We start from the raw sequence: 25559 nt of genomic DNA, 5'->3' as shown, positions 1-25559 counted from the left end.
TCCCTCTCATGATCTGGACAGAGATGGGGTCTGGGGGTACACCTGGTCTCAGACCAGCCCCAGATTCTTTTGTGACCTGAAGGCAGCTGGCTGGTCATTGGAACTGGCAGAGTCCCTCCAACGATTCAGGGAGGGAGCCTCTGAAGCAATCTTTAGAGTGACATCTGGGACACAGTGAGGAACCCCCTGGCTGCTGAACAAGGGGTGTCCGTGAGCCAGGACCGCTGGGCACCAAGGGCCTGAATCCAAGCTCCTCTGCCCCAGGACTGGTGGTATGCTGTGACTGCAGGGACAGGCAGGACCCCATCCCCTTCTCCCCAAATGCAGTCACACCCAGACGGGCCCACTTGCAAGGGTCCTGCGTTTCATTTATGCTCTGCTGTCCTCATCTTGAAATTTTTAGCACATGCCTGTAATCCTACCACTTTGGGAGGCCGAGGCAGGTAGATCGCCTGAGGTCAGGAGTTCGAGACCAGCCAGGTGGAGAAACCCTGTCTCTACTAAAAATACAAAAATTACCCAGATGTGGTGGCGGGCACCTGGAATCCCACCTACTCGGGAGGCTGAGGCAGGAGAATCACTTGAACCCAGGAGGCAGAGGTTGCAGTGAGCCAAGATTGTGCCACTGCACTCCCGCCGGGGTAACAGAGTGAGACTCCATCTCAAAAAAAAAAAAAAAATTCTTAGTAACTTCTGAATAAGGGCCCCACATTTTCATTCTGTACCGGGCCCCACAAATGATGTAGCTGGCCCTGCACACCTGCCTTACTCACCAGTTGCCCAAAGTGGCTGACCTGGAAGGATCCTTCATACTCTGAAGCCCGCGGTGCTTATGTCTTGGGAACTGCATCCTTTACTCTGAACAAAGGGCAGCCAGGTAGAAGAGGCTGTAGACAGGCCCAGAAGAACCTCACAGCCTCTATCTTTCCCTTCCATCTGGTAGGTTGGGCTGCCCGAGCTTCCCCTGCACAGGGCGCCCCGCAGGAAACTTGTTTCAGACAGAGCTGTATATTCTCCCAGTGAGGTGACAAAGTCAGGAGGAAGGAAACCTCGGGTCGGGCTGGAGAACTCTTTGCTGAGCTTGTTCACTGCTCCTGGCATCCCCACTATGCAGAAGAAAAGGGGACTCCCCAAGCAGTGGGATCCCCCACTTCCCAGCCCAGGCTCTGTCTGCCTTGGCAGAGGCTGGGCTGGCTGAGCACCTGTGGGCAGCCACGCACCTCAGGATGTTGCGCTACAGCCTGACCCTATAGAAAGCCAAGTGCAAACGCTGCTCATTAACCTCCACTCCCAAGAATCAGGCTGCTTGGCCTTGTCTCTGCTGTGGCCCCACCACTCGAGCCCTTCCTGCCAGGCTTGGAACCTCGATGGCCGTTTAGGGACAGCATCTAAGCCACCTTTGCAACCTTGGCCTTGGAATGGGCTGTTGCACAGGGAGCTCAGCAAATGTTCCTCCAAGTGCCTCAGGCCCTGATTCCCTCTCATCATCCCTAGAATAGCGTTTCCTTTTGAGATGCTCAGGACAGGCAGACACAGGCCTCCTGTTCCCAAGAAGCAGAGAAGGGGACATGGGGCTGCATGGCCAACACAGGGAGAGTCTTCCTGAGTCCTCCGCCTGCCAGCTGGTCTTTGCAGCTGCGGCCAGCCCTGGAGTCAGGAGACACAGCTCCAGGGTTCTGCGGCAGCGCCTGCCCCCGTTCCTCCAAGACGGCGTTCTGGGTGCTCTGAGCAAACCTGGATGCTGGCAGGAAGCAGCTCAGCCCTGGCCTTCACGGGAAGGGCAGGCACCCTCTCCTGACCTGGGGCTTCCCAGGCCCTCCTTTGGCACGTACTGAACTGTTTGCGGAACCATCTATGCCACCTCCCTCTTCCCTCCCAGGCTGAGACAGGACAGAGCCGCTCTTTGGAGCTCCTTGTCCCTGTGCAAGGCCAGGGAAGCAGAGGGCAGGGGAGGAGCTGGCAGGACCAGCGCTGCTTCGGCTTCGCAGCCTCCACCTCCAAAACCAGACAGAGCAGGAAAATCAGACTCCAGGCCTGGGAGGGCAATGAGTCCAAACGCCTTCCCCTTCCTGGCTCTCACCCAGAAGTCCTCCAAGATGCCAGAGCAAGGGCTTTTCATCTTTACTTTCCTCCTGAAACCTGAGACCCCATGAAATCAACAAGGAGCAAGTGAGTACTTCCCGGAGGAAGCTTTACCTCTCAGCTGCTTCTCAGGGAATATCTACCCCAACGCTGAACTCCTGAAGATTTCAGTTAAATGCGACCCTCAGCCTGATCCCACAGGGAGCCCCAGGGTGTGAACTGCACATCTGAGATTGTCTTTGTTTTTTTGAGATGGAGTTTCACTCTGTTGCTGAGGCTGGGGTGCAGCGGAGCAATCTAGGCTCACTGCAGCCTCCGCCACCCGGGTTCAAGGATTCTCCTGCCTCACCCTCCTGAGTAGCTGGGACTCCGGGCGCACACCACCCCAACCTGGCTAATTTTTAGTAGAGACGGAGTTTAACCATGTTATCCAGGCTGGTCTCAAACTCCTGACCTCAAGTGATCCACCCACCTCGGCCTCCCAAAGTGCTGGGATTACAGGCATGAGCCACTGCTACCAGCCTGAGATTGTCCTGTCACCTACAACACCTGGCCCACCCTGAAAGTCACAAAAGTCACATCTCCCCCTTCTCATTCCAGTCTAAGGATAAACAGCCGCAGCACTTCTCAGAGAAATTTGCACAGTGGAGGATACTTTCCAAAGTCCTTTCACATCGTGTACAGGAGCCCTGTGACCTAAGAAGAGCAAATGTCTTTACCCCGTTTCTCAGGTGAGTAAACAGAGGCCCAGGGAGACAAAGTTAACTTGCACAAGGCCATGAAGCATTTTGCCAGAAGTGGGGATGTAATCAATCCACGCACGATTCCCAGGCATGGAATCTTTCCAGTACCCTAGTGCTCACCCACACTCTCCGCCAGAACTCTTTTTTTTCTCTTTTTCTTTTTTTTGAGACTGTCTCGCTCTGTTGCCCAGGCTGGAGTACAGTGGCGCGATCTCGGCTCACTGCAAGCTCCGCCTCCCGGGTTCACGCCATTCTCCTGCCTCAGCCTCCCGAGTAGCTGGGACTACAGGCACCTGCCTCCACGTCCGGCTAATTTTTTGTATTTTTAGCAGAGACAGGGTTTCACCGTGTTAGCCAGGATGGTCTCGATCTCCTGACCTCGTGATCTGCCTACCTCGGCCTCCCGAAATGCTGGGATTACAGGCATGAGCCACTGCACCCGGCCGACCTGTTTCATTCTGCTTTCTTCCCATCTGGCTACTGACCTCCCCTGTCCTGGTGTCATCTGCTGTCATTCATGATGACCCTGCTCATTAGCTGCCCTACCCGTGCTCCATGCACTCAGCTGTGGCGATGCAGGAGGAAGTCCACCTGGGGAGTCCACTCCTGAGCCAGGAGTCCAGAGCAAGCATCTCCAGCCCGCTTCCAGGTGCTTGGCCCCATGATGGTTCATTCATTTATTCTCCAGACCCCTACTGAGCACCTGCCTCATGCCCAGCCCTGAGCAGACAGCAGTGAGCAGGTTCCCACCCTCACTCTCTGGTGTAGAGCTGTCCTCTCTGGTAGCAAGTGCTGAGAGAGGGGCCCAAAACCAACCATACCTCCACCAGGTGATCTGGCTGCGGGAAGCACAGGGGTGGCATCATCTGACTTCCCAGCCCTCCTTGAAGCTGACTCTTGCCTTTAAACCCATGGAGCTTTCTTTCTCTTTTTCTTGTTCTCTTTCTCTTTTTCTTTTTTCATTTTCTTTTTCTTTCTCTCTCTTTTTCTTTTTGTCTTTTTTCTTTGTCTTTCAAGAAATTGAGGCCAGGCATGGTGACTCACGCCTGTAATCCTAGCACTTTGGGAGGCCGAGGTGGGTGGATCACCTGAGGTCAGGAGTTCAAGACCAGCCTCACCAACATGGAGAAACTCCATCTCTACTAAAGAAAAAACAACAACAACAAACACAACTAGCATGGTGGGAGATCACATCTTTGCACTCCAGCTTGGATTTCAGAGTGCGACTCCTCAAAAAAAAAAAAAAAAAAAAGCCAGCCGGGCACAGTGGCTCACGCCTGTAATCCCAGCACTTTGGGAGGCCAAGGTGGGTGGATCACCTGAGGTCAGGAGGTTGAAACCAGCCCGACCAATGTGATGAAACCCCATCTCTACTAAAAATACAAAAACTAGCCAGGCATGGTGGCACGCACCTGTAGTCCCAGCTACTCGGGAGGCTGAGACAGGAGAATCGCTTGAACAAGGAGGCGGAGGTTGCAGTGAGCTGAGACGGTGCTATTGCACTCCAGCCTGGGCAACACGAGTGAAACTCCATCTCCCAAAAACAAACAAACAAGCCACGTGATCTGAGACTCAGCCTACGAATGCTGGCTTTGTCAGTCCCATGATCTGACCAGGGCCTCATTGACCATTGCATTCCATGAGGGGTGAAGCTAGTAGAGAGCGGCCTTGTGCGAAGGCAGTAAGGCCTGGAGCTGGGTGCCCTGAGTATCTGTGATGTCATCTAACTTCTTGAAACAGTGTATCAGTCATGAGGCAGGAGAGCGAGATCTCATTGCTCTCTCAAGGTGTTCTCCATGCGGCCCTGGACACATCTGTTAACTGTTCTGTAAGACGCGGGTATTAATAGCACCTGCTTTGTGAGATGATTTTGAGGATTGAATGAGAAGAGGAGGTTGGGCACCATGGTTCACACCTGTAATCCCAGCGCTTTGGGAGGCCGAGGTGGGTGGATCACCTGACATCAGGAATTCAAGACCAGCCTGGCCAATATGATGAAAGCCAGTCTCTACTAAAAATAACTTCTTTGCCCAGTTACCTTTTTTTGGGGGATGGGGGTGGGGAGACAGCTCCTCACTCTGTCACTCAGGCGGGAGTTTAATGACGTGATCACTGCACCCTCGGACTCCTGGGCTCAAGCAATCCTCCTACCTCATTCTTCCAAAGAGCTGGGATTACAGGCAGGAGCCACTGTGCCTGGCCCAATGTCTTTATTTTTTATTTATTTATTTATTTATTTGAACCACAGTTCCGCTCTTGTTGCCCAGGCTAGAGTGCAATGGCGCGATCTCGGCTCACCACAACCTCCGCCTCCCAGGTTTAAGTGATTCTCATGCCTCAGCCTCCCCAATAGCTGGGATTACAGGCATGCACCAACATGCCTGGCTAATTTTTGTATTTTTAGTAGAGACAGGGTTTCTCCATGTTGGTCAGGCTGGTCTCGAACTCCCGACCTCAGGTGATCCACCCACCTCGGACTCCCAAAGTGCTGGAATTACAGGCGTGAGCCACCATACCCGGCCTCAGTTTCTTTATTCTTGTCCTTCCATCGACGTGGCCCCTATTTTTTTTTTTTTTTTTTTGAGACTAGTCTTGCTCTGTCACCCAGCGGGGAGTGCAATGGTGAGATCTCAGCTCACTACAACCTCCACCTCCCGGGTTCAAGCGATTCTCCTACCTCAGTCTCCTGAGTAGCTGGGATTACAGGCGTGTGCCACCACACCTGACTAATTTTTTGTATTTTTAGTAGAGACAGTGTTTCACCGTGTTGGCCAGGCTAATCTCAAACTTCTGACCTCAGGTGATCCACCCGCCTCGGCCTCCTGAAGTGCTGGGATTACAGGCATGAGCCATTTTCTTTCTGCCCAGCTATTTTTTTCGTATTTTTTGGCTAGACGGGGTCTCACCCTGTTGCCCAGGCTGATCTCAAACTCCTGTCCTCAAGCGATCCTCTTGCCTTGGCCTCCCAAAGTGCTGGCACTACAGGCATGAGCCACTGCACCTGGCCTTCGCTTTGAATTAAAGTGGCAGGCAGGAAGAAGCATCATCTCAAAAATTGATGGTGACAGCGGCAGCGACATCTAGCTTGTACAGGTGGCAGCTTCTGTCCCACTTCGGTGGTGCCAATTGTAGCTTCTGTGCCAGCAGAGCCTGTGGGGTCTTCACCTGGCCAGCTTTGCCCAATGGCCTCTTCCCGATTTGATTTTCTGACCCTTTCGAGCTCCTGGGAACTAGCCAGTACCTCTGACCAAGTCCCTTTCTGCTTAGAGTTGCCAGAATTAGCTTCTGTTGGTTAAAACTAAGAACCTTGATTCTCACAAAAATAGGACCAGGACTGGACAGAGCAAGAAGCCCCAAAGGAAACAGGAGCAATTGAAGGCTGGAAAGTGGCCAGAGGACAGTGAAAATCCAGCCGGTATGAAGGGACAGGACACCAGCAGCCCCATGGCACGCCCTGGCAAGACAGCTAATCCCATTGTCCCCGGGAACTAAGTACCCACCAAAGGCAAGGCTTTGGGGGACCTAATGGCTCCTGCCATAGAAGAGAATAAAGATTACACTGAAGTCGAGATCTGCTGGGCAGGGCGGTCATGTTAACAGCGCCACATAGCTTAAATGAAAAGACAAGCTCAGAATCCAAATTCTTGGCTCAAGGTATGGTTAGAAAACCCGAGTGTGCCTGGCCAAAATGGCGAAACCCCGTCTCTACTAAAAATACAGAAATTAGCCAGGTGTGGTGGCGGGTGCCTGTAATCCCAGGTACTTGGGAGGCTGAGGCAGGAGAATCGCTTATATCCAGGAGGCGGAGGTTACAGGGAGCTGAGATCACACCACTGCACTCCAGCCTGGGCGACAGAGTGAGACTTTGTCTCCAAAAAAAAAAAAAAAAACCCAAACTCGAATGTGTTATTTTGCAGCTGAGAGAGCAGAAAAAAACTGAAAACTTGATCCAATGGTTACAGAATGACCAAGGGGACCCACACCTTAAAAGGTCTTTATTTGGGAAAGAGTGAAATGTGGAGACCAGAGGCTATGAAAATTAGGCTGTGTGGAAAGATAGGGAAGCCTTAGGTACCTAGCCCCTCCCCTCCCCACCACCCTTGCCAGCCAAAGCTTCCTCTTTGTCACTCTGAAGATCCTAGTAGCAGGAACTCCCTTGCGGGCAGTTAGGTGTTCTATGTAGCTGAGGTATGGCCTGCAGCGACGGGTGAGTCTGTTTCTACACTGCTATAAAGAAACATCCAAGGCTGGGTGCGGTGGCTCATGCCTGTAATCCCAGCACTTTGGGAGGCCGAGGTGGGCGGATCACCTGAGGCTTGGAGCACGAGACCAGCCTGACCAACATAATGAAACCCCCTCTCTACTAAAAATACAAAACTAGCTGGGTGTGGTGGTTCACGCCTGTAATCCCAGCTACTTGGGAGGCTGAGGCAGGAGAATAGCTTCAACCCGAGAGGCAGAGGTTGCAAAGAGCCGAGATCACGCCATTGCACTCCAACCTGGGCAACAAGAGCAAATCTCCATCTCAAAAAAACAAACACCGAGACTGGGTAACTTATAAAGAAGTTTAATTGACTCACAGTTCCACACGGCTGGGGAGGCTTCAGGAAACTTACAACCATGGAGGTAGGGGAAAGCAGACACCTTCTCCACAGGACGGTTACGAGGATGTAAGCACGAGAAAGAGGAACTGCCACGCTTTAAAACCATCAGATCTCGTGAGAACTCACTCACTGTCACGAGCACAGCATGGGGGAAACTGCCCCCATGATGCAAGTACCTCCACCTGGTCCATCCCTCAACCCGTGGGGATTGTAATTCGAGATGAGATCTGGGTGGGGACACAAAGCCTAACCATGTGGGTGGGACGGATGGCAGTTATTTCCAGGGTGGGCTGTAGCCTCTTCCTCCACCCTACATCTCCTGTTTCCCAAGCTGGTAACCTGGATGCCCTGGGTGACCTAAGAAGCCATGTGCTAAAGATGTCAGGACCTCAGTCGGCCGGGGTTCCCCCTTCCCCATTTCAGTTGAGGGAGGAAGAGCCTTTCAAGAGCGAGAGCTAGCCAGCAGCTAGCATTTCCCTATGTAACACACCCTGTAATGACCCTGCCCCGAAGGAGTCTCCTTATAAGCCCTACCCCTCATTTTCTCCAGAATTAAATGACAAGTCACATCCCCGCAGGCCCCAGGGGCCAAATCTAGGAGGGTAATGAATCATCAAAAAACTCCAGGGGGAAGATACTGAATCACCAAAAGAAACTAAAGATTTTGCTAATTGATATTGGCTTACTCACAGTACATGGTTGGCTAAAAAAATTTTTTAATTGATATTGGCAAAAATCTGGGAAGCTGATCTGAGAATGAATTCTGAGGGTGCAGGACGGGCGAGGGAGGAAGGGGATGCTAGATAGGGATGAATGTACCGATATTGAGGATTCCACAGGGACAGCTTGAGAAGCTGGGATTACAGGCGTGAGCCACAGCGATAATGTAGCACTTTCAATGCTGAAATCAGGACAGTGCCAGGCAAACTCGGACAATTGGTCAACCTAGCTGTTAAGTAACTAACTTGCTCTAAATCACAGTTATTAAGCGGCAGGGCCTGTATTCAAATGCAGGTGGGCTGACTTCAGATTCAAATTGTTTGCTTTTGCCAGTGGTTCTCAATCTTGAGCATGCAAACCTGGAGGCCTTGTTAAAATTCAGATAGCCCCATCTTCAGGGTCTCCAATTCAGTAGGTTGGGGCCGCTGAGAATTTGCCTAACCAGCTTCCTGGTGATGCTGAGGCTGCTGGACTGGGAAGACTGGGAACCAACTGAGAAGACCTTTGTATTTGGCTTTGTCACCTCCAGATAAGGGCTTTTTAACTTTTATTTTGTGAGACAAGGTCTCAATCTCTCACTCACGCTGAAATACAGCTTATGATCATGGTTCACTGCAACCTCAAACTCTTGGACTCAAGCAATCCCCTGCCTCAGCAATATGAATAAACATATTGGAGGCCAGGTGTGAGACTCCACCTCAAAAAAAGAAGTAAAGGAATAGGGCTGGGCGCGGTGGCTCACGCCTATAATCCCAGCACTTTGGGAGGCCAAGGCTGGCAGATCATCTGAGGACAGGAGTTCGAGACCACCCTGGCCATCTTGGTGAAACCCTGTCTCTATTAAAAGTACAAAAAAAAAAAAAAGCCGGCATGGTGGTGGGCACCTGTAGTCCCAGCCACTCGAAAGCTGAGGCAGGAGAATCGCTTGAACCCAGGAGAAGGAGATTGCAGTGAGCCGAGATCACGCCACTGCACTCCAGCCTGAGCAAGAGCAAGAGCAAGACTCCCTCTGAAAAAAAAAAAAAGTAAAGAAATAAAACAACGGCTACTCCATAGAGCAGCCCCAAGGGCTGCTGGTTGCTCATTTTTATGGTTATTTATTGATTATATGCTAAAGAAGGGGTGGATTATTCATGCCTCCCCTTTTTAGACCATATAGGGTAACATTCTGGCGTTGCCATGGCATTTGTAAGCTGTCTTGGCGCTGGTGGGAGTGTAGCAGTGAGGACGACCAGAGGTCATTCGCATCACCATCTTGGTTTTGGTGGGTTTTGGCCGCGGCTTCTTTACTGCTTGTGCCGACCTCTCATCTCATCCTGTGACTTAGAATGCCTCAACCGCCTGGGAACACAGCCCAGTAGGTCTCAGCCTCATTTTACCCAGCGCCTACTCAAGATGGAGTTGCTCTGGTTCAAAGGCCTCTAACAGAAGCTAAACACAGGTGGGGGCTTTCAAAGAAGCAGATCCAATGCCCACTGCCCTTCCTCACTCCCCTAATAGATGTAGGGCACCATGGACTTTTACAGACTGAGGGACATACTCTGGATGAGAATAGTTTACCCTATCAAGGAAAAGTAAGTTCCCCAGATGAAACGCCACAGATAACAGGCATATTGTAAGTCAGGCTTTGTACGTTTTCCAAAACTCACTACAGGGATCCCCTTTGAGGTGCAGAATCTTGTATCACAATAATCACGATTCCTTTGCCAAGCCCTTTTGATGTCATGGTCCGTGTTTTTCTCCGGATCGTTGGGCATGCGGAGGCAGAAGGAGAGCCTGGCAGAGTGAATGACAAACGCAAGGGAGGCTGCAGAGGGGAGGGAGTGAGGGCGGCCCAGGGCCCAGCCCGGCGGGAGCCGCGGAAGAGAAGGACCAGCCAGCCAAGGGCGGGCGGCTCCAGAGGAGGCCCGGGACTCCCCAGTTTCCCAGCCTCTTCCACCCCACGCGGATCCCTGCCCCGACGCTGATTCAGGGGGTCAAAGCCTCGGGCGGGGCGGACCGCGGCGGTGACTGGAGGCGCCCCAGTTTCTCTGGGTGTGGCCTGCGGACCCCCTCGGGAGCAGGTCGTCCCGCACCAGTGTCTGCCCCCGGCCCCCAGGGACACCTGCACCCGCCCCACTCACGACGGCGCGTCAGGTCCCCAACCAGGCGTGGGGCGGGGTGGGAAGGTCTCGGCTCGGCCGCCCCGCCTGTGCTGTCCCCACCGCCCCCCGGCCTCGGGCAGCGCGCGCCCGGGTCACCCACCTCCCGCGGGCATGCGCAGGGCGGCCCCTCCGGGCGCTGCGGCCGCGGCCCCGGCCAAGGGGCGGGTCCCGGGTCTGGGAGGAGAGGCGCGGCTGCTGGCTGACCCGGGAACCAGACCGAGCCGGAGAGAGGGCCCGCCCGTCTCCCACCGGGCAGGAAGGCCTGGCGCTCGCAGGCGACCTTGCGCCAGTGCCCGGGCAGGGATCAGGGGGCTCAGCGCCTTCGCGGGAGGTAGAGAGAGCTGGGGGCATCTGTGTGATCACCCTGCGTAGGTCCGCGCTGAGCCAGGACACAGGACAACTGCCCGCGCCCGGTTAGACAGGCGAAGCCCTGGAAAGCAGTGGGAGAGGGAAAGACTGGGCCGGCGCGGGGCTGCATGCCTGTAACCCCAGCACTTTGAGAGGCCCAGGATGGCGGATCGCTTGAGCACGGGAGTTCGAGACCAGCCTGAGCGACATGGTGCAACCCCGTCCCTACAAAAAACACAAAAAATAGCGGGGCGTGGTGGTGCGGACCTGTGGTTCCAGCTACTTGGGAGGCTGAGGCAGGAGGATCGCTTGAGCCTGGGAGTTCGAGGCTGCAGTGAACCCTGATTGCACCCCTGCACTCCAGCCTGTATGACAAAGCGAGACTCTGTCTCAAAAAAAGAAAAAAAATAGGGCCGGGCACGGTGGCTCACGCCTGTCATCCCAGCACTTTGGGAGGCCGAGGCGGGTGGATCACGAGGTCGGGAGATCGATACCATCCTGGGTAACACGGTGAAACCCCGTCTCTACTAAAAATACGAAAAAAAAAAATTAGCCGGGCGTGGTGGCAGGCGTCTGTAGTCCCAGCTACTCGGGAGGCTGAGGCAGGACAATGGCATGAACCTGGGAGACGGAGCTTGCAGTGAGCCGAGATCGTGCCACTGCACTCCAGCCTGGGCGACAGAGCGAGACTCCGTCTCAAAAAAAAAAAAAGAAAAGAAAAGAAAAGAAAAAAAATAAATAAATGACAGCCAGACTCACTGGGTTTGACTCCCAGCTGTATGATGTTATGCAAGTTACTCAATCTCTCTGCCTTCATTTCTTCCGCTGTAAACTGGGATAGTGATAACCCCTTGTGGGTGATGTCTGAGGAGCTGGGTGAGGGAGCGGGACTGCACAGGCTCTAACTACCATTGGCCCTGGTGCGATGACACTCCGCCGGTGGGGGCAACACACACGCATCGTCTCCCAGACATTCAGAGCAACTTCTATTAATACCCTGCCTGCCTGGGCCCCAGCCATGAGAACTGCCCCTCACTGAGGCAGAGTCTGGTCTTCCTCTTACTGGGGAGACCCAGAACTTCCACAGAGTGTCCTGGACCATGAAGGTGACCAGGAAAGGGAATAGGTGGGTGGAGGCCGCTGCAGTGAAGCCTCAGGCCCCCTCTGGTCTCTCCAGGGTCATCCTGGATCATCTGAATTTCCCTTTGAAATGAGCATGCACAGGTTCAGCTGATTCATAATTTAATACCCTGTGGGGTTCATGCCACAGGGAAGCTCCGCTGCCCCACAGGGTCTGGGCCAGGTGGAAGAGAGCAGCCTTTTTGGACCACTGGCGGGGTCCTCTCCTTCGGCATCTAATTGAAGCCCATCTTCCCAATCAAAAGCAGGCGAAGGGCCCCAGCTTCTTCTAACACTCACTCCCTGGCCCTCACTGGCCTCCCTGCCTCTCTCTGCCCAACTTCTGGCATTGTGCAAGGTCTGAGACCTCTTTGGACATGAGGCATGTGGTCTTAACCTGGCCCTTGTTCCAGACAGGTGGGCAGACAGGTAAGCAGAGCCGGTGCTCCCAGGGCAGGCGAGGGAGCCATGTGGTCAGGCCTCAGGACCCTGGGCCCCACCGGGAGATGTGCTCCTGGGCTGGAAGGAAGCAGAAGAGAGCAGGGCTCGGTGGCAGCCCAGGCAGTCCCAAGATGGCAGCCCTGCTGCACTCGGTCTGGAAGTGCCCATGGCCGTGGTCCCTGTGGCGCTCCAGGCCTTCCTAGCAGAGGCTGCTGGGAGCTGGTGCCATGCTAGTTTTCACCTCTGCCTCCACCACAGTTCATGGGGCTCCCGGGAACACCAAGGAACCCAACAGGTTCCCAGGCAGCAGCTTTCATGACAGGAGAGGGTCCTTGGAGAAATCCCCTGCAGAGCTGTAGCTCTAGTCCTTCCTGCATGGCCTTGCTGTATGAAGCTGGGCCCGTCGTTGCCCCTCTGGGCTCAGGAGCCCACAGGTACAAGGCCATCAACAGGGCATCCTCTATGGCCCCGTGTGCCCAGACCCACTCTGAACCTGCCACCTAGATACCCTTGCAGGCTGGACCGGGTCAGCAGCACCCCCAGGGTCAGGGATCAGAGAAGGGGAGCCTCAGGAAGTCCCTCACCAAACTGGCAGATGTAACGGTTTCGGGTTTTGCAGCGCTGGTCGTTCCAGTTGAAGGCAGCTGAAGCCTGCAGCTCCACGCAGTTGCCAAACCTGCAGGCCAGGGTGTGGCGCTCAGGAGGCAAGAGTGAAGTCAGGGATCCGGGAGAGGCCTAAGCCCTCCACCCATCAGGACCCTGCATCTCAGGGGCTCCAGTGCCCCCACCTGCCGATGGGGCTGCTGGGAGCCAGGCCCGTCCCCAAGCCCCCAGCCCTGCTCCACTTCTCAGGGAAGCCCCTTCCTGGGGTAACAGCTCTGCCTACCCCATAGCAGCACTCAGCCACACCAGCCTGTGGGGATGGTGGGGACTGGAATAGACAGCCCACTTGAGAGGTACACCTGGGAACCCAACAAGGCCTAGACTTCCTCCAGGCAACAGGTCAGGGGCACAGGCCGGCTGCTGGCAAGGAGGGCTGGCTGAAATCGCTGGAGCCCTTGGTGGCCTCGCAGCCGGACCACCTCCACCCTGGCCCTGGGCATTGCTGGGCTTTGAAGAGCAGGGTGGGGCCACGTGACCAGAGGGTTCTTGCTACAGGATGGCTGGTGGGTCTGCAGGTGCAGGGTTGTATTGTGAATGAGTGCAGGTGGGTGACAGGTAAGGAATGCTGGCATCAGTGTAACTGATGCAGGCAGAGGGCATGCAGAGGGAGGGGTGAGTGGATGAGAATTGGAGGGATGGAGTCACAGCCAGGGGACACTGGGGATGGACAGATGGATGGAGGCTTCCTGGGTCCCTCTCTCCCCCACGTGACGTGCCTTCCGGCTTGCATCTCCCTCACCCCACCACCGGCCCACACCAGCTGTGCCCACAACTCTCTGGCACCTGGGCAGGCACCAGGGAAGGATCAGACCCTCAAAGGGCCCAGCCAGGCAGCGGGATGGGGGGCTCCACCAGGCAGGCCCAAGTGAGAAGGAGGCCCAGGGGAGGGAGGCACCCCACACTTACCCGTGGTTGTCAGGCTGCCCAAAGGCAAAACTGGTGAAGGCCTGGTGCTCCCCTGTGGCCCAGCGGAAGGAGTCCTTGGCGGTCTTGTAGGTGAGCCCTGGGCCGGGGTAGTCAAGGTTGGCCCACTCAGACCCTGGAGTCTGCTGCCAGCTGCCTTTCTGGCCCCTCTTCCCAGCGCTGGCAGCCCCCATGTGCTCCCTACCTGGGCCCTCCCCGGGAAAGGGGGTGAGCAGCTGGCCCCGCTCTGGGCTCCAGGCCCTCAACACACCCTTGCCATCTGCTGGCAGCCGCCATGGCCCAGGGTTCCTGCAGCAGGGTGGGGCATCACAACCCCTTACTCACCATACCCTCAATCAGCTGGGCACTCACCGATCCAGAAGTTCCTGGTCTCGAAGTCACTGTCAATCACCTCGTTGGTGATCTCCAGGTGGCCCAGATAGAAGGCAAGGATGTCCTGCACTTTCTGGCTCTTGATCTGGGCCAGCACCCCGCCTTTCCTCTGTAACCCCACCCTGGGTCACACAGGCAAGGCTCCCAGAGCCCAGGCTGCCCCTTCCTGCCACCCCTGCCCATGGCCTAAGATGCCATGTGTGTGTGCTGGCCGGGCTATCATCACCCCCAGCCCGCACAGCCTCCCTTCCAAGAGCAGGGGTCCCTTCTGCTCCCGTCTGCTTCTCTTCTCCCTGTGCACAGGGGCGCGACCAGCAGCCCACAAGCCCAGGCAAGGTCTGGCCCCTGAGGAGGTTCTGTTTCACCTGCACAGTGTCTTAAATATATCCGAGTTGATTGCCAACCCCAGTAATTAATTGTGGTTTTGAGAGTTGCCAGTGGAAGTGTGGGTTGCTGGTTTTCTTGAACAACCCCGAGCTCTGGCCACCCTGACCTTGCATTCCTGCAAGGCAACCAGTGGCTGGAACTCCCTTAGATAGAGGTTGGTCTTGACCTTGGCCCCTCAGGTCAATAAGTGACCTCCTGGCTTCTATGAGCCTTGGAGTCCACGACCCCTGCTTTATGCTGATGAATAGGGTGAGGTCAGAGACATTGAAGGAACCACCTCTCACTCCAGGGTCCCTGCATTAAGACCCTCACTTGAGGCCCTAGGGGGTTCCTAGGAAGCTAGGGGTGACTGTCACCTGACATTTCATCCTGGCTCTGTAATAGGTGTCTGCCTCTGAAGACACCATGAAGCAGTCTCCGTCGATCCTCAGGTCACAGGTGTGGAAGGGAAAATGCACCTTGGCTGGGGTAGGGGAGCCTGAGTTTGTGTGTGGACTTCAGAATCCCTGCCCTTTCCTGCCCTGCTGGGGAGCTAAGCTCAGGGTGCCCCTTCCTCTGGCCACCTGCTCCAAAAGAGTGGGTGGTGAGGGTCAGGAGTGAGCTGGTAAGTTGGAATATTGAGCTTGCTCTCTCTCAAAAGAAAAAAAAATCCATGGTTTATAGCATTTGCCAATTTCTTTGGTGTAAATATCCATGCTGTGGCCAGTTTCAAGATCTCAACGTGTTGTCACTGAATGAGTTGGAAAGAGAGGCACACAGCGGGCTCCTGGGAGCTGATGCCCCATTGAAGGGGGGTCTTGAGAGGAGCTGGCTCTTTGGGGGCCCTGGGGCAGGACTCACTGGCACACTGGGCTCCCCCGTAGCCGATGTCACAGACGCACGAGCACTCCTCCTCCCGGAACCGGCCGTGCACACACTGCAGGCTGCACCTCACTGCCAGGGCACGGCAGTGAGGCAGACGCTCAGCCCCCAGCCTTCTGGACCCCACGCTGCCCCCCAAAGGCCTCGAACATCCAGGGAATGCCAACCACAGCAAGAATACCCCTCCCAGAGACAGAACCCACCAAGGCTTCCGATTGCTGGCACGCCTGGTGTCTTTGGTTTGGTCCCCATTGCAGAGTGAGGCATATTGGAGTTTGGGAGGTGACCTGCCCATGGTCACAGAGTGGGTTAGGGTAGAGGGGCAGTAGGGCAAGAATCCACTTCTGGGTCCTAATTCTGTCCTCCTCCCAGAGCCTAAGGGGCTGAACCTGATTTCACTTTGAATCTCCTGCACAGCTCAGGGTCTGGCAAACAGCTAGTGCTCAGTGAATGCTTGTTGAAAGAATGTATGCAGTGGGCAGACTCAGGGAGTACACAGTCAGCACCTCTGACACCCTTGAGACTCTCAGGAAGTGTAGCAGCCCTAGGACCTGCCACGAGAGCAGGGCTGGGCACACCCAGGCTCCAGTGCCCTCACCTTGGCAGTATCTGCCCGTGTAGCCAGGGGGACAGTGGCAGTGGCAGGTGCTGATGTTGAGACGTCCATGGTTCTGGCAGCTCATGCGACAAGGATTCCTGGGGACCTCTGGTCAGAGGAGGAGGGGACTCTGAGAAAAGGGTCTCCTCCCAGCAGGCCGGGCAGGAGACTCCCTGGGTGCTAAGGGCCAGGGCTTCTGGGACAGCCCAGTAGGATGCTACCACCCCCACCCCAGGGTCACCAGACTGAGCCCTCATGCACTCACCACAGAGCCCCCCTGCATGGTCCCAGGCTTTGAAGCAGCCTGAGACACTGGCTGTGCAGAGCGAACACCAGGCACCGTTCTTATAGGGGACGATTGTCTTCCCATTGACCTCCCAGTTGCCTCTGTGAGGACGAGCAGGCACCACAGGGTGTGGGAGGGCCTGGCCTTGGGCAAGGCAGTGGCAGGGCCCTGCTGCCTGCCCCCCTGGCCCCTTCAGCTCCTGCGGCCAGGCCAGGGAGTCAGGGAGCTGGGTGAGATAGGGAGATTCCCTGGGAGAGAAGAGATGGCCTCCAAACCAATCCTGGACAAACTCCCTGATACCAGGACCAGTATCCAGGAAGGGACATCCGCAGAGCAGCACCTTCCACGTGGCCAGAATCTTTAGCACCCTCTGCCTTTCCTCTCCTCCCCTCTCCCACCAAGGGTGCAGAGCAAGGCATCAGGGACTTTACTTTCGGGTGGATGGGTGGGAATCTCACCCTCAGTGAAAGCACCCCTCCCTGTCTCCCAGACATCCCAGCAGAGGGTGTAGCAGGGCTTACCCGGGGGAGTAGGCACAGACAAAGGCTTCTATTGCTGCCTGGCCTGCAGAGCACAGGTGCCGCCCACAGCCCAGCTGGCTTGAGGTGGCCCACACGAGCTACAGGAGACACAGGGGATCAGAAACCCTATTGTGAACCACCCCTGGGGAGGGGGACACAGCTTTCGCTATCATCCAGGTGAACAGAGGGCTCCCTTACCTCCTCGAGGGCTCAGGAGCAGCAGCTGTCCTGGGCAGGGGTAGAAGCATGGGTGGGAATAGTTCAGGAAGGCTTTTTTATTTATTTATTTGTTTATTTATTTTTGAGATGGAGTTTTGCTCTTGTTGCCCAGGCTGGAGTGCAATGGCCTGATCTTGGCTCACCACAACCTCTACCTCCTGGGTTCATGTGATTCTCCTGCCTCAGCCTCCCGAGTAGCTAGGATTACAGGCGACTGCCACCATGCCCGGTTAATTTTTTTGTATTTTTAGTAGAGACAGGGCTTCTCCATGTTGGTCAGGCTGGTCTTGAACTCCTGACCTCAGGTGAACTGCTTGCCTCGGCCTCCCAAAGTGCTGGGATTATAGGTGTGAGCCACCGTGCCCGGCCTAGGAAGGCTTTCTTAGTTGAGAGGGGGATGGAGAGGGGAGGTACCTGAAATGAGGGGAGATTGTTGATGGGTGGAGGGGAGTAGCCAAAAAAAGACTGGAACATCAAGGGCCTTGTGACTGCATGGTGACCACAACCATTCATTTCTTGCGCTAGGCCACTCCTTTAAATGTGACTCTGCAGCTTTTTGCAGCAAAGAGAGGTGTCTCTTTCCTTGCTCCTTGAATCTGGCTGGCTCTGTAACTGGTTAGGCCACCAGAATGCCACAGAAGTGATACTGAGCCAATTTTGAACCTAGGCCTTAAGATACCTTGCCATTTCCACTCATTCTCATAGAACCATGCTCAGTCACCACATGAACAAACTCAGTATAGCCTGGTGGAGTTTGGAAGGCCTCATGGAACAGAGATGAACCATTAGAGGCCTTTTTGCACAGCCAGCTCCCAGCCGGCCCCCTAGTTGATTGCAGGTGTATGAGTGGGCCCAGCCAAGACCAGAAAACCTCCCTGCTGAGCCCAACCCAAGTGGCTGACCTGCAGAATCATAAGCTGCTAAATTTTGGGGTAGTATGTCATGAAATAAAAGCTAATGGATACAGGTCTGCAAACCAGTTTAAAGTCTTAGAATCAGCAACAGCTTGGAAATAGCACAAATGGGCAATATATAAGAAGAGTGAAACAAACTCTCCAGTAGAGACTAAAAATGACATGTACAAGACTGGCTTGTAGCAGGCAGATGTGAACATGTGATCATATACATGTATCCAACACTTAAAGAATATGTGTCGTTTTTAGGAATGCATGGGACTTTTGCAAACCACAAAGGAGGACCACACATTAGACCACTAAGCAAGTTTCAACGAATAGCAAAGAATCAGCACATCCTACAGGCCACATTCTATGAATTCAATGCAATGAAATTTAAAGTAAATAATTTACAAGTAAATAGAGAAGATAACATAGTTTAGAAACTTAAAGATACACTTCAAAATCTAAAACAACATCATGGCCAGGTGTGGTGGTTCACATCTGTAATCCCAGCACTTTGGGAGGCTGAGTTGGGTGGATCATGTGAGTTCAGAAGTTCAAGATCAGCCTGGCCAACATGGCAAAACCCCGTCTCTATTACAAATACAAAAAATTAGCCAGGCATGGTGGCACACACCTGTAGTCCCAGCTACTCCAGACCTGAGGTGAGAAGATCACCTGAGCCCAGGAAATTGAGGCTGCAGTGAGCTGAGATTGCACCACTGCACTCCAGCCTGGGCGACAGAGCCGGACCATGTCTCAAAACAAACAAAAACATCATGACTGGAAATAGAAAAAACATCAAAACTTATTGGATGCAGCTGAAATCGTTTAAAGGGAAATTTATAGCTTTAAATGTATATAGTAGAAACAAAAAAAGATTTAAAATTAATGATCTAAACATTCACACCAAGAAAATTAGAACAATAATAGAGGCTGGGTATGGTGGCTCAAGCCTGTAATCCCAACAGTTTTGGGAGGCCGAGGCAGGTGGATTACCTGACGTCAGGAGTACTAAAAATACAAAAATTAGCCAGGTGTGGTGGCAGGCGCCTGTAATCCCAGCTACTCAGGAGGCTGACGCAGGAGTATCTCTTGAACTGGGGAGGCGGAGGTTGTAGTGAGCTGTGATCGCACCACTGCACTCTGGCCTGGGCAACAGAGCAAGACTCTGAATCAAAAAAACAAAAACAAAAACAAAACAAACAAAAAACAACCACCACCAACAAAACAGAGTTAGGTTTTTCACACCTTTGAGTTTGACAAAACTTAAGGAGCCAAGGCTGGGCACAGTGGCTCACACCTGTAATCCCAGCACTCTGGGAGGCCGAGGCAGGCGGATCATGAGGTCAGGAGGTCAAGACCATCCTGGCTAATATGGTGAAACCCTGTCTCTACTAAACAAAATACAAAAAAATAGCCGGGTTTGGTGGCGTGTGCCTGTAGTCCCAGCTACTAGGGAGGCTGAGGCAGGAGAATGGTGTGAACCCAGGAGGCGGAGCTTGCAGTGAGCTGAGATGGCACCACTGCACAGTAGCCTGTGCGACAGAGCAAGACTCCGTCTCAAAAAAAAAAAAAAAAAAATTAAGGAGCCAGAAGATCTTCGGGAAGTGGGAACTGGTTTGCTGGTCTGCACAGTTGGTGTAAGCACTTTAGCAACACCTAGTTGTAGGGGCACATGTTCTTTTTTTTTCTGAGCCAGGGTTTTACTCCTGCTGCCCAGGCTGGAGTGCAATGGCACAATCTCAGCTCACTGCAATCTTCACCTCCCAGGCTCGAGCAATTCTCCTACCTCAGCCTCCCAAGTAGCTGGAACTACAGGCGCACACCATCACACCTGGGTAATTTATGTATTTTTTTGTAGAGGCAGGTTTTTGCCATGTGGCCCAGGCTGGTCTCGAACTCCCAGGCTCAGGCAATCCTGCCACCTTGGCCTCCCAAAGTGCTGGGATTACAGGCGTGAGCCACCACACCCAGCCTTGTATAATATTTAAACATGCACAACCCACTTGCGCAGGTAGTAGAGGTATTAAATATTTCCTGGGATTTTGCTTGTGTTTTTCAGTGCATCTGAAGAGCGCCAGGTGTGTGTAGAAGACCCTCAACAAATATTTGTTGAATGAAGAGAAAAAATGGAAACTTGCTTGGCAGTGATGCTCCTGAACTTTGGGAAGATTCCCTCCAGGGAGGGACAGCGGGAAAAGGGGAGGAGCAGGGCTTTAGTTTAGTAGCATCTTCTAAACCTAGGTAGTGGGTAAGAGTGGGGCCGTTTTAAATTTACGTTTGAGGCTGGTTGCGGTGTCTCACACGTGTTATCCCAGCACTTTGGGAGGCCCAGGCAGGTGGATCACTTGAGGTCAGGAGTTTGAGACCCAGCCTGGCCAACATGGTGAAACCCTATCTCTACTAAAAATACAAAAATTAGTGGGGTGTGGTGGCTCGTGCCTGTAGTCCCAGCTACTTGGGAGGCTGAGGCAGGACAGTCACTTGAATCTGGGAGGCAGAGGTTCTAGTGAACCGAGATCAAGCCATTGCACTCCATCCTGGGTGACAGAACAAGACTTCGTCTCAAATAAATAAATAAATACGTTTATGTTTGAAATTATTTATATTTCGGATTGAAAAAAAGTGGCTTAGGCCAGGCATGGTGGCTCACGCCTGTAATCCCAGCACTTTGGGAGGCTGAGGCAGGCAGATCATTTGAGGTCAGGAGTTCAAGACCAGCCTGGCCAACATGGTGAAACCCTGTCTCTACTAAAAATACAAAAAAATGAGCTGGGTGTAGTGGCGCACACCTGTAATCCCAGCTACTTGTGAGGCTGAGGCACAAGAATCGCTTGAATCTAGGAGACGGAGGTTGCAGTGAGCTGAGATCACGCCACTGTACTCCAGCCTGGGGTGACAGAGTGAGACCATGTCTCCAAAAAAAGAAAAAATGTGGCGGGGCACAGTGGCTCATGCCTGTAATCCCAGCACTTTGGGAGGCTGAGGTGGGTGGATCACTTGAGGCCAGGAGTTCAAGACCAACCTGGCCAACATGGTAAAACCCCATCTCTACTAAAAGTATAAAGCCATTAGCCAGGCCTGGTGGCACATGCCTGTAGTCCCAGCTAGTCAGGAGGCTGAAGTACAAGAATCACTTGAGCCCAGGAGGCAGAGGTTGCAGTGAGCCGAGATCACGCCACTGCACTCTAGCCTGGGCGACAGAGCAAGACTCCGTATCAAAAAAAAAAAAAAAGTAAAACTAAACCAATTGGAGGAAAAGGAATCCCAACATTTAGGACAAACTGCAGCCTCTTCTGAGATGGCCCAGTGGAAGTCTGTATCTGGGAGCTGGCACGCTGGCCTCACCTGCAGCACACTCACCTGCGTGTAGTGGGTGCAGGTGGCGTTGCGAGCACACTCTCCTGCCGCGTGGCTGTACCGCTGCCCCTCTGCAAACCATAGGCTGACCACTTCGACAAAGGACGCCAAGCCCGCGGGCAGCAGCTGCATGTTCCAGCCCACTTGCAGGGTGCGCCACGGGCCGGACGCCAGGCTTGGGGTTGGGGTTCCACAGAGGGCTGCCCTGGCTTGAGCCAGTTGGGCCAGGCTGTCACTCCAGTCCTGGGGGCAGCACAAACAGACATCTGTGGGAGGCCTTTGACTGCTGGGCCAGGCCTCAAAGATTCAACTCCCCTGCCATCTCTGAGCATCCACCGGGTGCCAGGTCAGGTGGCAAAGAGAGCACTGGATGAGGAGTCCTGCTGGAGGAAGCACTGGTGTTGTCTGATGTCCCTCCAGGAGGAGCCCGGCTCCTCTCACGACTGAGCCTCCATCTCCAAATCCTGTCGTGGGCATCCTTCGGCCCTGCCCAGGCAGTGGGACCCGCTCCTGCTGTCTTTCTCCCATCTGGTCATGTGAGCAGTGCCCACGCGTTGCAGACTGGTTCTGTGTTTGGGCCCTGGCCATTGTCAGAAAGGCTCCACTGCTCCCACCCGGCCACGCTGCCCTCCTGTGATGCAAAAAGCCCTACAGCCACGCCTCTCTGCCCTAGTCTCCTGCCCCCAGGAGCCTGGCCTCATATGCTCCCCACCACGCACAGCTGACCCCGCCCCCTCCCTCTTCCTTTTTTTTTTTTTTTGAGACAGAGTCTCACCCTGTCGCCCAGGCTGGAGTGCAGTGGAGAAATCCCGGCTCACTGCAACCTCCGCCTCCCAGGTTCAAGCAATTCTCCTGCCTCAGCCTCCCAAGCAGCTGGGATTACAGCCATGTGACACCACGCCTGGCTAATTTTTGTATTTTTAGTAGAGATGGGGTTTCACCATGTTGGCCATTGCTGGTCTCAAACTGCTGACCTTAGGTGATCTGCTTGTGTCAGCCTCCCAGAGTGCTGGGATTACAGGTGTGAGCCACCGTGCCCAGCCCCCTCCCTCTTCTTAAACCAGGGGCCTGGCAATCACCACCCCTGGGTGACTCGGTGCAGTCCCCTGATCTCCCGAGACTCCCTGAGCTCATCTGTAAACGGAGCAGGGAGGTGCCTGCAGGATAGGACTCACAAGCACTGAGTAGATGCAGGGAGGGGGGCCCCTCGGGGCTGCACCCCAAGCCAACTTCATCCTGCACTAATGTCCATCGGGGTTTTACCTCTGATGAAGGCTGGGGCCAGGAGCTGGGGGCTCCCCGGGGTCCCTCAGCAGCCCTCCACCCCCACAAGACCTTCAGTCTCCACTGTGTCCAAAGAAGGGGTGCCCTGGAGCCCTAGAGGCCCAGAGGGTGCTCGGGGCCGGGCCACGAGGGAGGCTGAGCCATGGAGCTCCATTTGCACCTTTATGGAAATGAAGTTTTCTAGGACTTTGACAAAAGGGCCCTGGAAAGGGTGCCAGCTGCCAGCCAACGACCACCGCAGCCCCTCCTGGGGTCTCAGGCAGGAGTATCCAACCACGGAGGTCACAGCTGGGAGCACCCCTGGTTGCCCAGGGTCTGAGCCTGAGGAGAGGCAGAGCCACTCAGGGCTGGGAATGGGGGAGAAGCGACCCCCCGCATTTAGCCACCCCACCCCCACCTCCTGGGAAACTGACCCTAGAGTGCTCAAGGTCGCCACCGTGGCCGCCTGCCTTGGAGGAGTTCATGGGAAGCAGCCATGGGTAACCCTCCCGCCCCCACCACCCTGCCCTGGCTCCCTGGCCTGCTAACATGGGCTGGGGCTGCTGGAGTCCCAGACAATGGGGGGCAGCGTTTCTGAGCCTTCAGATGACAGTCCCAACCCCGCAGCCCCAGCCGGGCTGGTGGGGAACTCTATACCCCCGACCCCCGGCCCCTGCTGAAAATGTGGAAAATGTGGACGAGTGAGTGAGCAGAGAACATGGGCAAGGCCTGTCCTAGTGGCTCAGATAAGCTCAGGAGGAGGCGCCAGGCCCTGGCCGCACAGAAGCCCCTCCCCAGCCCAGCACCACCTTCTCCCTCCCTGGCCCGGCCGCCCATCCTGCAGGGCTCCTCGTGAAGCTCCCCTTCCCTGGAGGAGGGGATCCGGCTCCTCCTGTGGCTCCTGGTCTCTGTGGCAACAAGATGCCAGGGAAGGCCCAAGGTCCTGCCCTTCAGGCGAGTGGGAGCCAAGGGGCCCGACCTCCTGAACTGAGGGTGGGGGGTTAAGAAACTGCAGAGACCCCCAGCAACCAGGGCCTCCGTCCCTCAGGGACAAGGTGGCTGGCTGTGCCTGCCCACCCTGGTCAAGTTGAAGGGCACCTGGACAGGCGTGGCCTCCTGAGCCGCCCTCTGGGGTCCGCGCCTCCGGCCACCCCTGTGGCAGAGCCCAGCTGGGTCGGGTACTCACCAGCCTCCGCATGTCAGCCGCAGGGGGCTGGACCCAGCTGCGCAGGCGGTTGTGCAGGGAGAGGAGCAAGAAACTCTCCTTCCTGTTCAGGGCTGGGGTGGAGAGAGAAGGTCAGGCAACCCGAGGATGGGGGGACCTGAACCCAACACACGGCAAAATAAGCATGTGTCCCTGCCCTTGGAAAACAAGATGGGAGAGGAGTGTGGTGGGTGCAGGGGACGTGGGGCATAGCAATGGAGTGAGGCTGAGAGAGAGACCAGGTACAGCAGGCGTGGGCTGAGTGCTGGGGTTGGGGTGGTGGGAGGGAACAGCGGTGGGGGCTGGGTGTAGGGGGGCCAGCCCTGGCTCCCAGCAGGCCCCTGTCTGGGGCTCCTCTGGGCCACTGAGTTTCTCCAGGCCCCAGCCACAGCATTCCTCGGGCGTTCCTCCTTGACCCCAGCCCTGGCCCTCCTTCCTCCTCCTTCGTCCCCAGTCCAGCATCCACCCCTGACCGCCCCCGGGCTGTCCCAGGGCTTCCTCATTAAACCACCCGCACGGCCTGGGGCTCAGGCCTGGGACCGGGCTTCCAGAAGTCTCCTAGCACCCACTCCTCAGAGCTCGTAATGGTGCCTCCACCTACCTCCTCACCAGGTGTCCCTTACCTCCGGCCATCGGAGCCTGCTCCTGCAGCTGGGGTGGCCACACCTCTGCCCAGGTGGTGCCAAGGAGGGCCAGGAGCACAGCCAGGAGATGCCCCCGGCCAGGGGAGGTCTCTGGATGCAACATGGGTCTGTTGGGCCCGTCAGGCGCTCCGTGCACAGCCTGGCTCAGCCACCCGGCTTGTTTCTCAGGCTGGATGGAGCTATTCACAATCTCCAAGAGTCAGGCTGGGCTGGTGGACAAAAGAGGGAGGCTGGTGAGTGAGTAATCAGTGTGTCCAAACAGCCTCCTGTTGGCGCTGGCATGAAAAGAGACAACTCCGGGGGATGCCTGCCTGCTCCGGCCTCGGCCTGGCCAGCCCGCCCCCGACAGCAGGCAGAGTGGTGTGCACTGACCCGCGGCCCCTGCTAATCATTGTGGGATTATTAGCACCCTTGGGGAGCCCCCAGAGACCCCGCTGATTGGCCCGCAGACATTCCAGTGCTGCAGATTAGTGACCGATGGCCGTGTCCTGGCTGGGACAGTGTCCTCCGAGCCCACTGATGGCTTCCGCTCCCCAGCCCCGGGCCCTGGGAGCAGGACCTCGGCTATGGTCCTTCTGGTGAGCAGGAACTGGGCAAGACCCCAGGGGAGTTCTTTCGTTTCTTGGGAAGCTCGTCCCAACCCCCTAGCCATGAATTAAACATAGGCAAGAGGTAACCGCACACCAGAGGGGTGCAATCTGTGGGCTCAAAGGGGGGTGGGCTGAGGCCGCACCTGCACGAGGAAAAGGGTGCCTTAGGAAAGTCTGTCTGGGCAGGGTCGGGGGCTGGGCCCAGCCCCGGTGCCCACCACCCTCACCCACATGACTACAGGCCAGGGGGGGAGTGAGGCAGGAGGAGTCAAAGCAGGCGGGGACCAGAGCACGTGATGCCCTGGGCTGACTCCAGTCCTGCTGGGATCACGTCCGCCTTTAGAAAAACAGGTGGCGTAGCAGGTGGGCAGCACGTTGCCATGATGTGCCGTGGCCCGGCCGTGGCTGGCGTGATCCCACCAGAGTGAGCTGGAGCAGATCTGCACCATGGGCCAAGTTTCTCAGAAAATACATGGCTTCCTGCGGGCTGCAGCCTAATGCCCACGTTCCTCTCAGGGCAGACCAAAGGTTATTCAACCAGGGCAAAGGACAGCCTTGCAAACCAAC

General features: G+C 55.4%; 1 protein-coding gene and 1 long non-coding RNA gene across 5 annotated transcripts; both read right to left on the bottom strand.

Moving 5' to 3' along the window:
• Positions 1-9751: 9751 nt before the first annotated feature.
• Positions 9752-10467, bottom strand: LOC134808762 (uncharacterized). The gene is made up of 2 exons (XR_010152400.1): positions 10394-10467; positions 9752-9925 (listed from the first exon to the last, which is right to left on the bottom strand). It is a non-coding gene; the product is annotated as an uncharacterized LOC134808762 (long non-coding RNA).
• Positions 10468-11866: 1399 nt separating this feature from the next.
• On the bottom strand, positions 11867-25355 carry LOC750179 (C-type lectin domain family 18 member A). 4 transcript variants are annotated; one of them, XM_063797347.1, is made up of 13 exons: positions 25136-25355; positions 24382-24611; positions 23741-23832; positions 21295-21534; positions 16814-16911; positions 16272-16393; positions 16007-16114; positions 15388-15480; positions 14904-15010; positions 14140-14269; positions 13771-13867; positions 12786-12877; positions 11867-12279 (listed from the first exon to the last, which is right to left on the bottom strand). In XM_063797347.1, exons 2-13 carry the CDS (start codon positions 24503-24505, stop codon positions 12242-12244), a joined length of 1341 nt encoding a protein of 446 aa, XP_063653417.1. In that variant the 5' UTR covers positions 24506-24611; positions 25136-25355; the 3' UTR covers positions 11867-12241. The 4 variants fall into 4 exon arrangements, with proteins under 4 accessions (XP_063653417.1, XP_054525469.1, XP_054525472.1 ...); XM_054669494.2 differs by lacking the exon at positions 25136-25355 and having other exon boundaries at positions 12786-12897; positions 24382-24662; XM_054669497.2 differs by lacking the exons at positions 21295-21534; positions 25136-25355 and having other exon boundaries at positions 24382-24692.
• Positions 25356-25559: the final 204 nt, after the last annotated feature.

This window comes from Pan troglodytes, chromosome 18 (genome assembly GCF_028858775.2).
Source record: "Pan troglodytes isolate AG18354 chromosome 18, NHGRI_mPanTro3-v2.0_pri, whole genome shotgun sequence".
In the NCBI taxonomy this organism is placed as follows: domain Eukaryota; kingdom Metazoa; phylum Chordata; class Mammalia; order Primates; family Hominidae; genus Pan; species Pan troglodytes.
Note: the sequence above shows the minus strand (reverse complement) of the source record. Positions and strands in the feature narration are given on the sequence as shown.

Bases quoted from the DNA above. Each gene is read 5' to 3' on its own strand.
- LOC750179 (XM_054669494.2), bottom strand. From the start codon at position 24,505: ATGTTGCATCCAGAGACCTCCCCTGGCCGGGGGCATCTCCTGGCTGTG. The intron at 16,912-21,294 runs GTGAGTGTGCTG...TGTCTCCTGTAG, and splicing joins CCTGCACCCACTACACGCAG to CTCGTGTGGGCCACCTCAAG. The intron at 12,280-12,785 runs GTGAGGGACTTC...GCTTCCTTCCAG, and splicing joins CCGTTACATCTGCCAGTTTG to CCCAGGAGCACATCTCCCGG.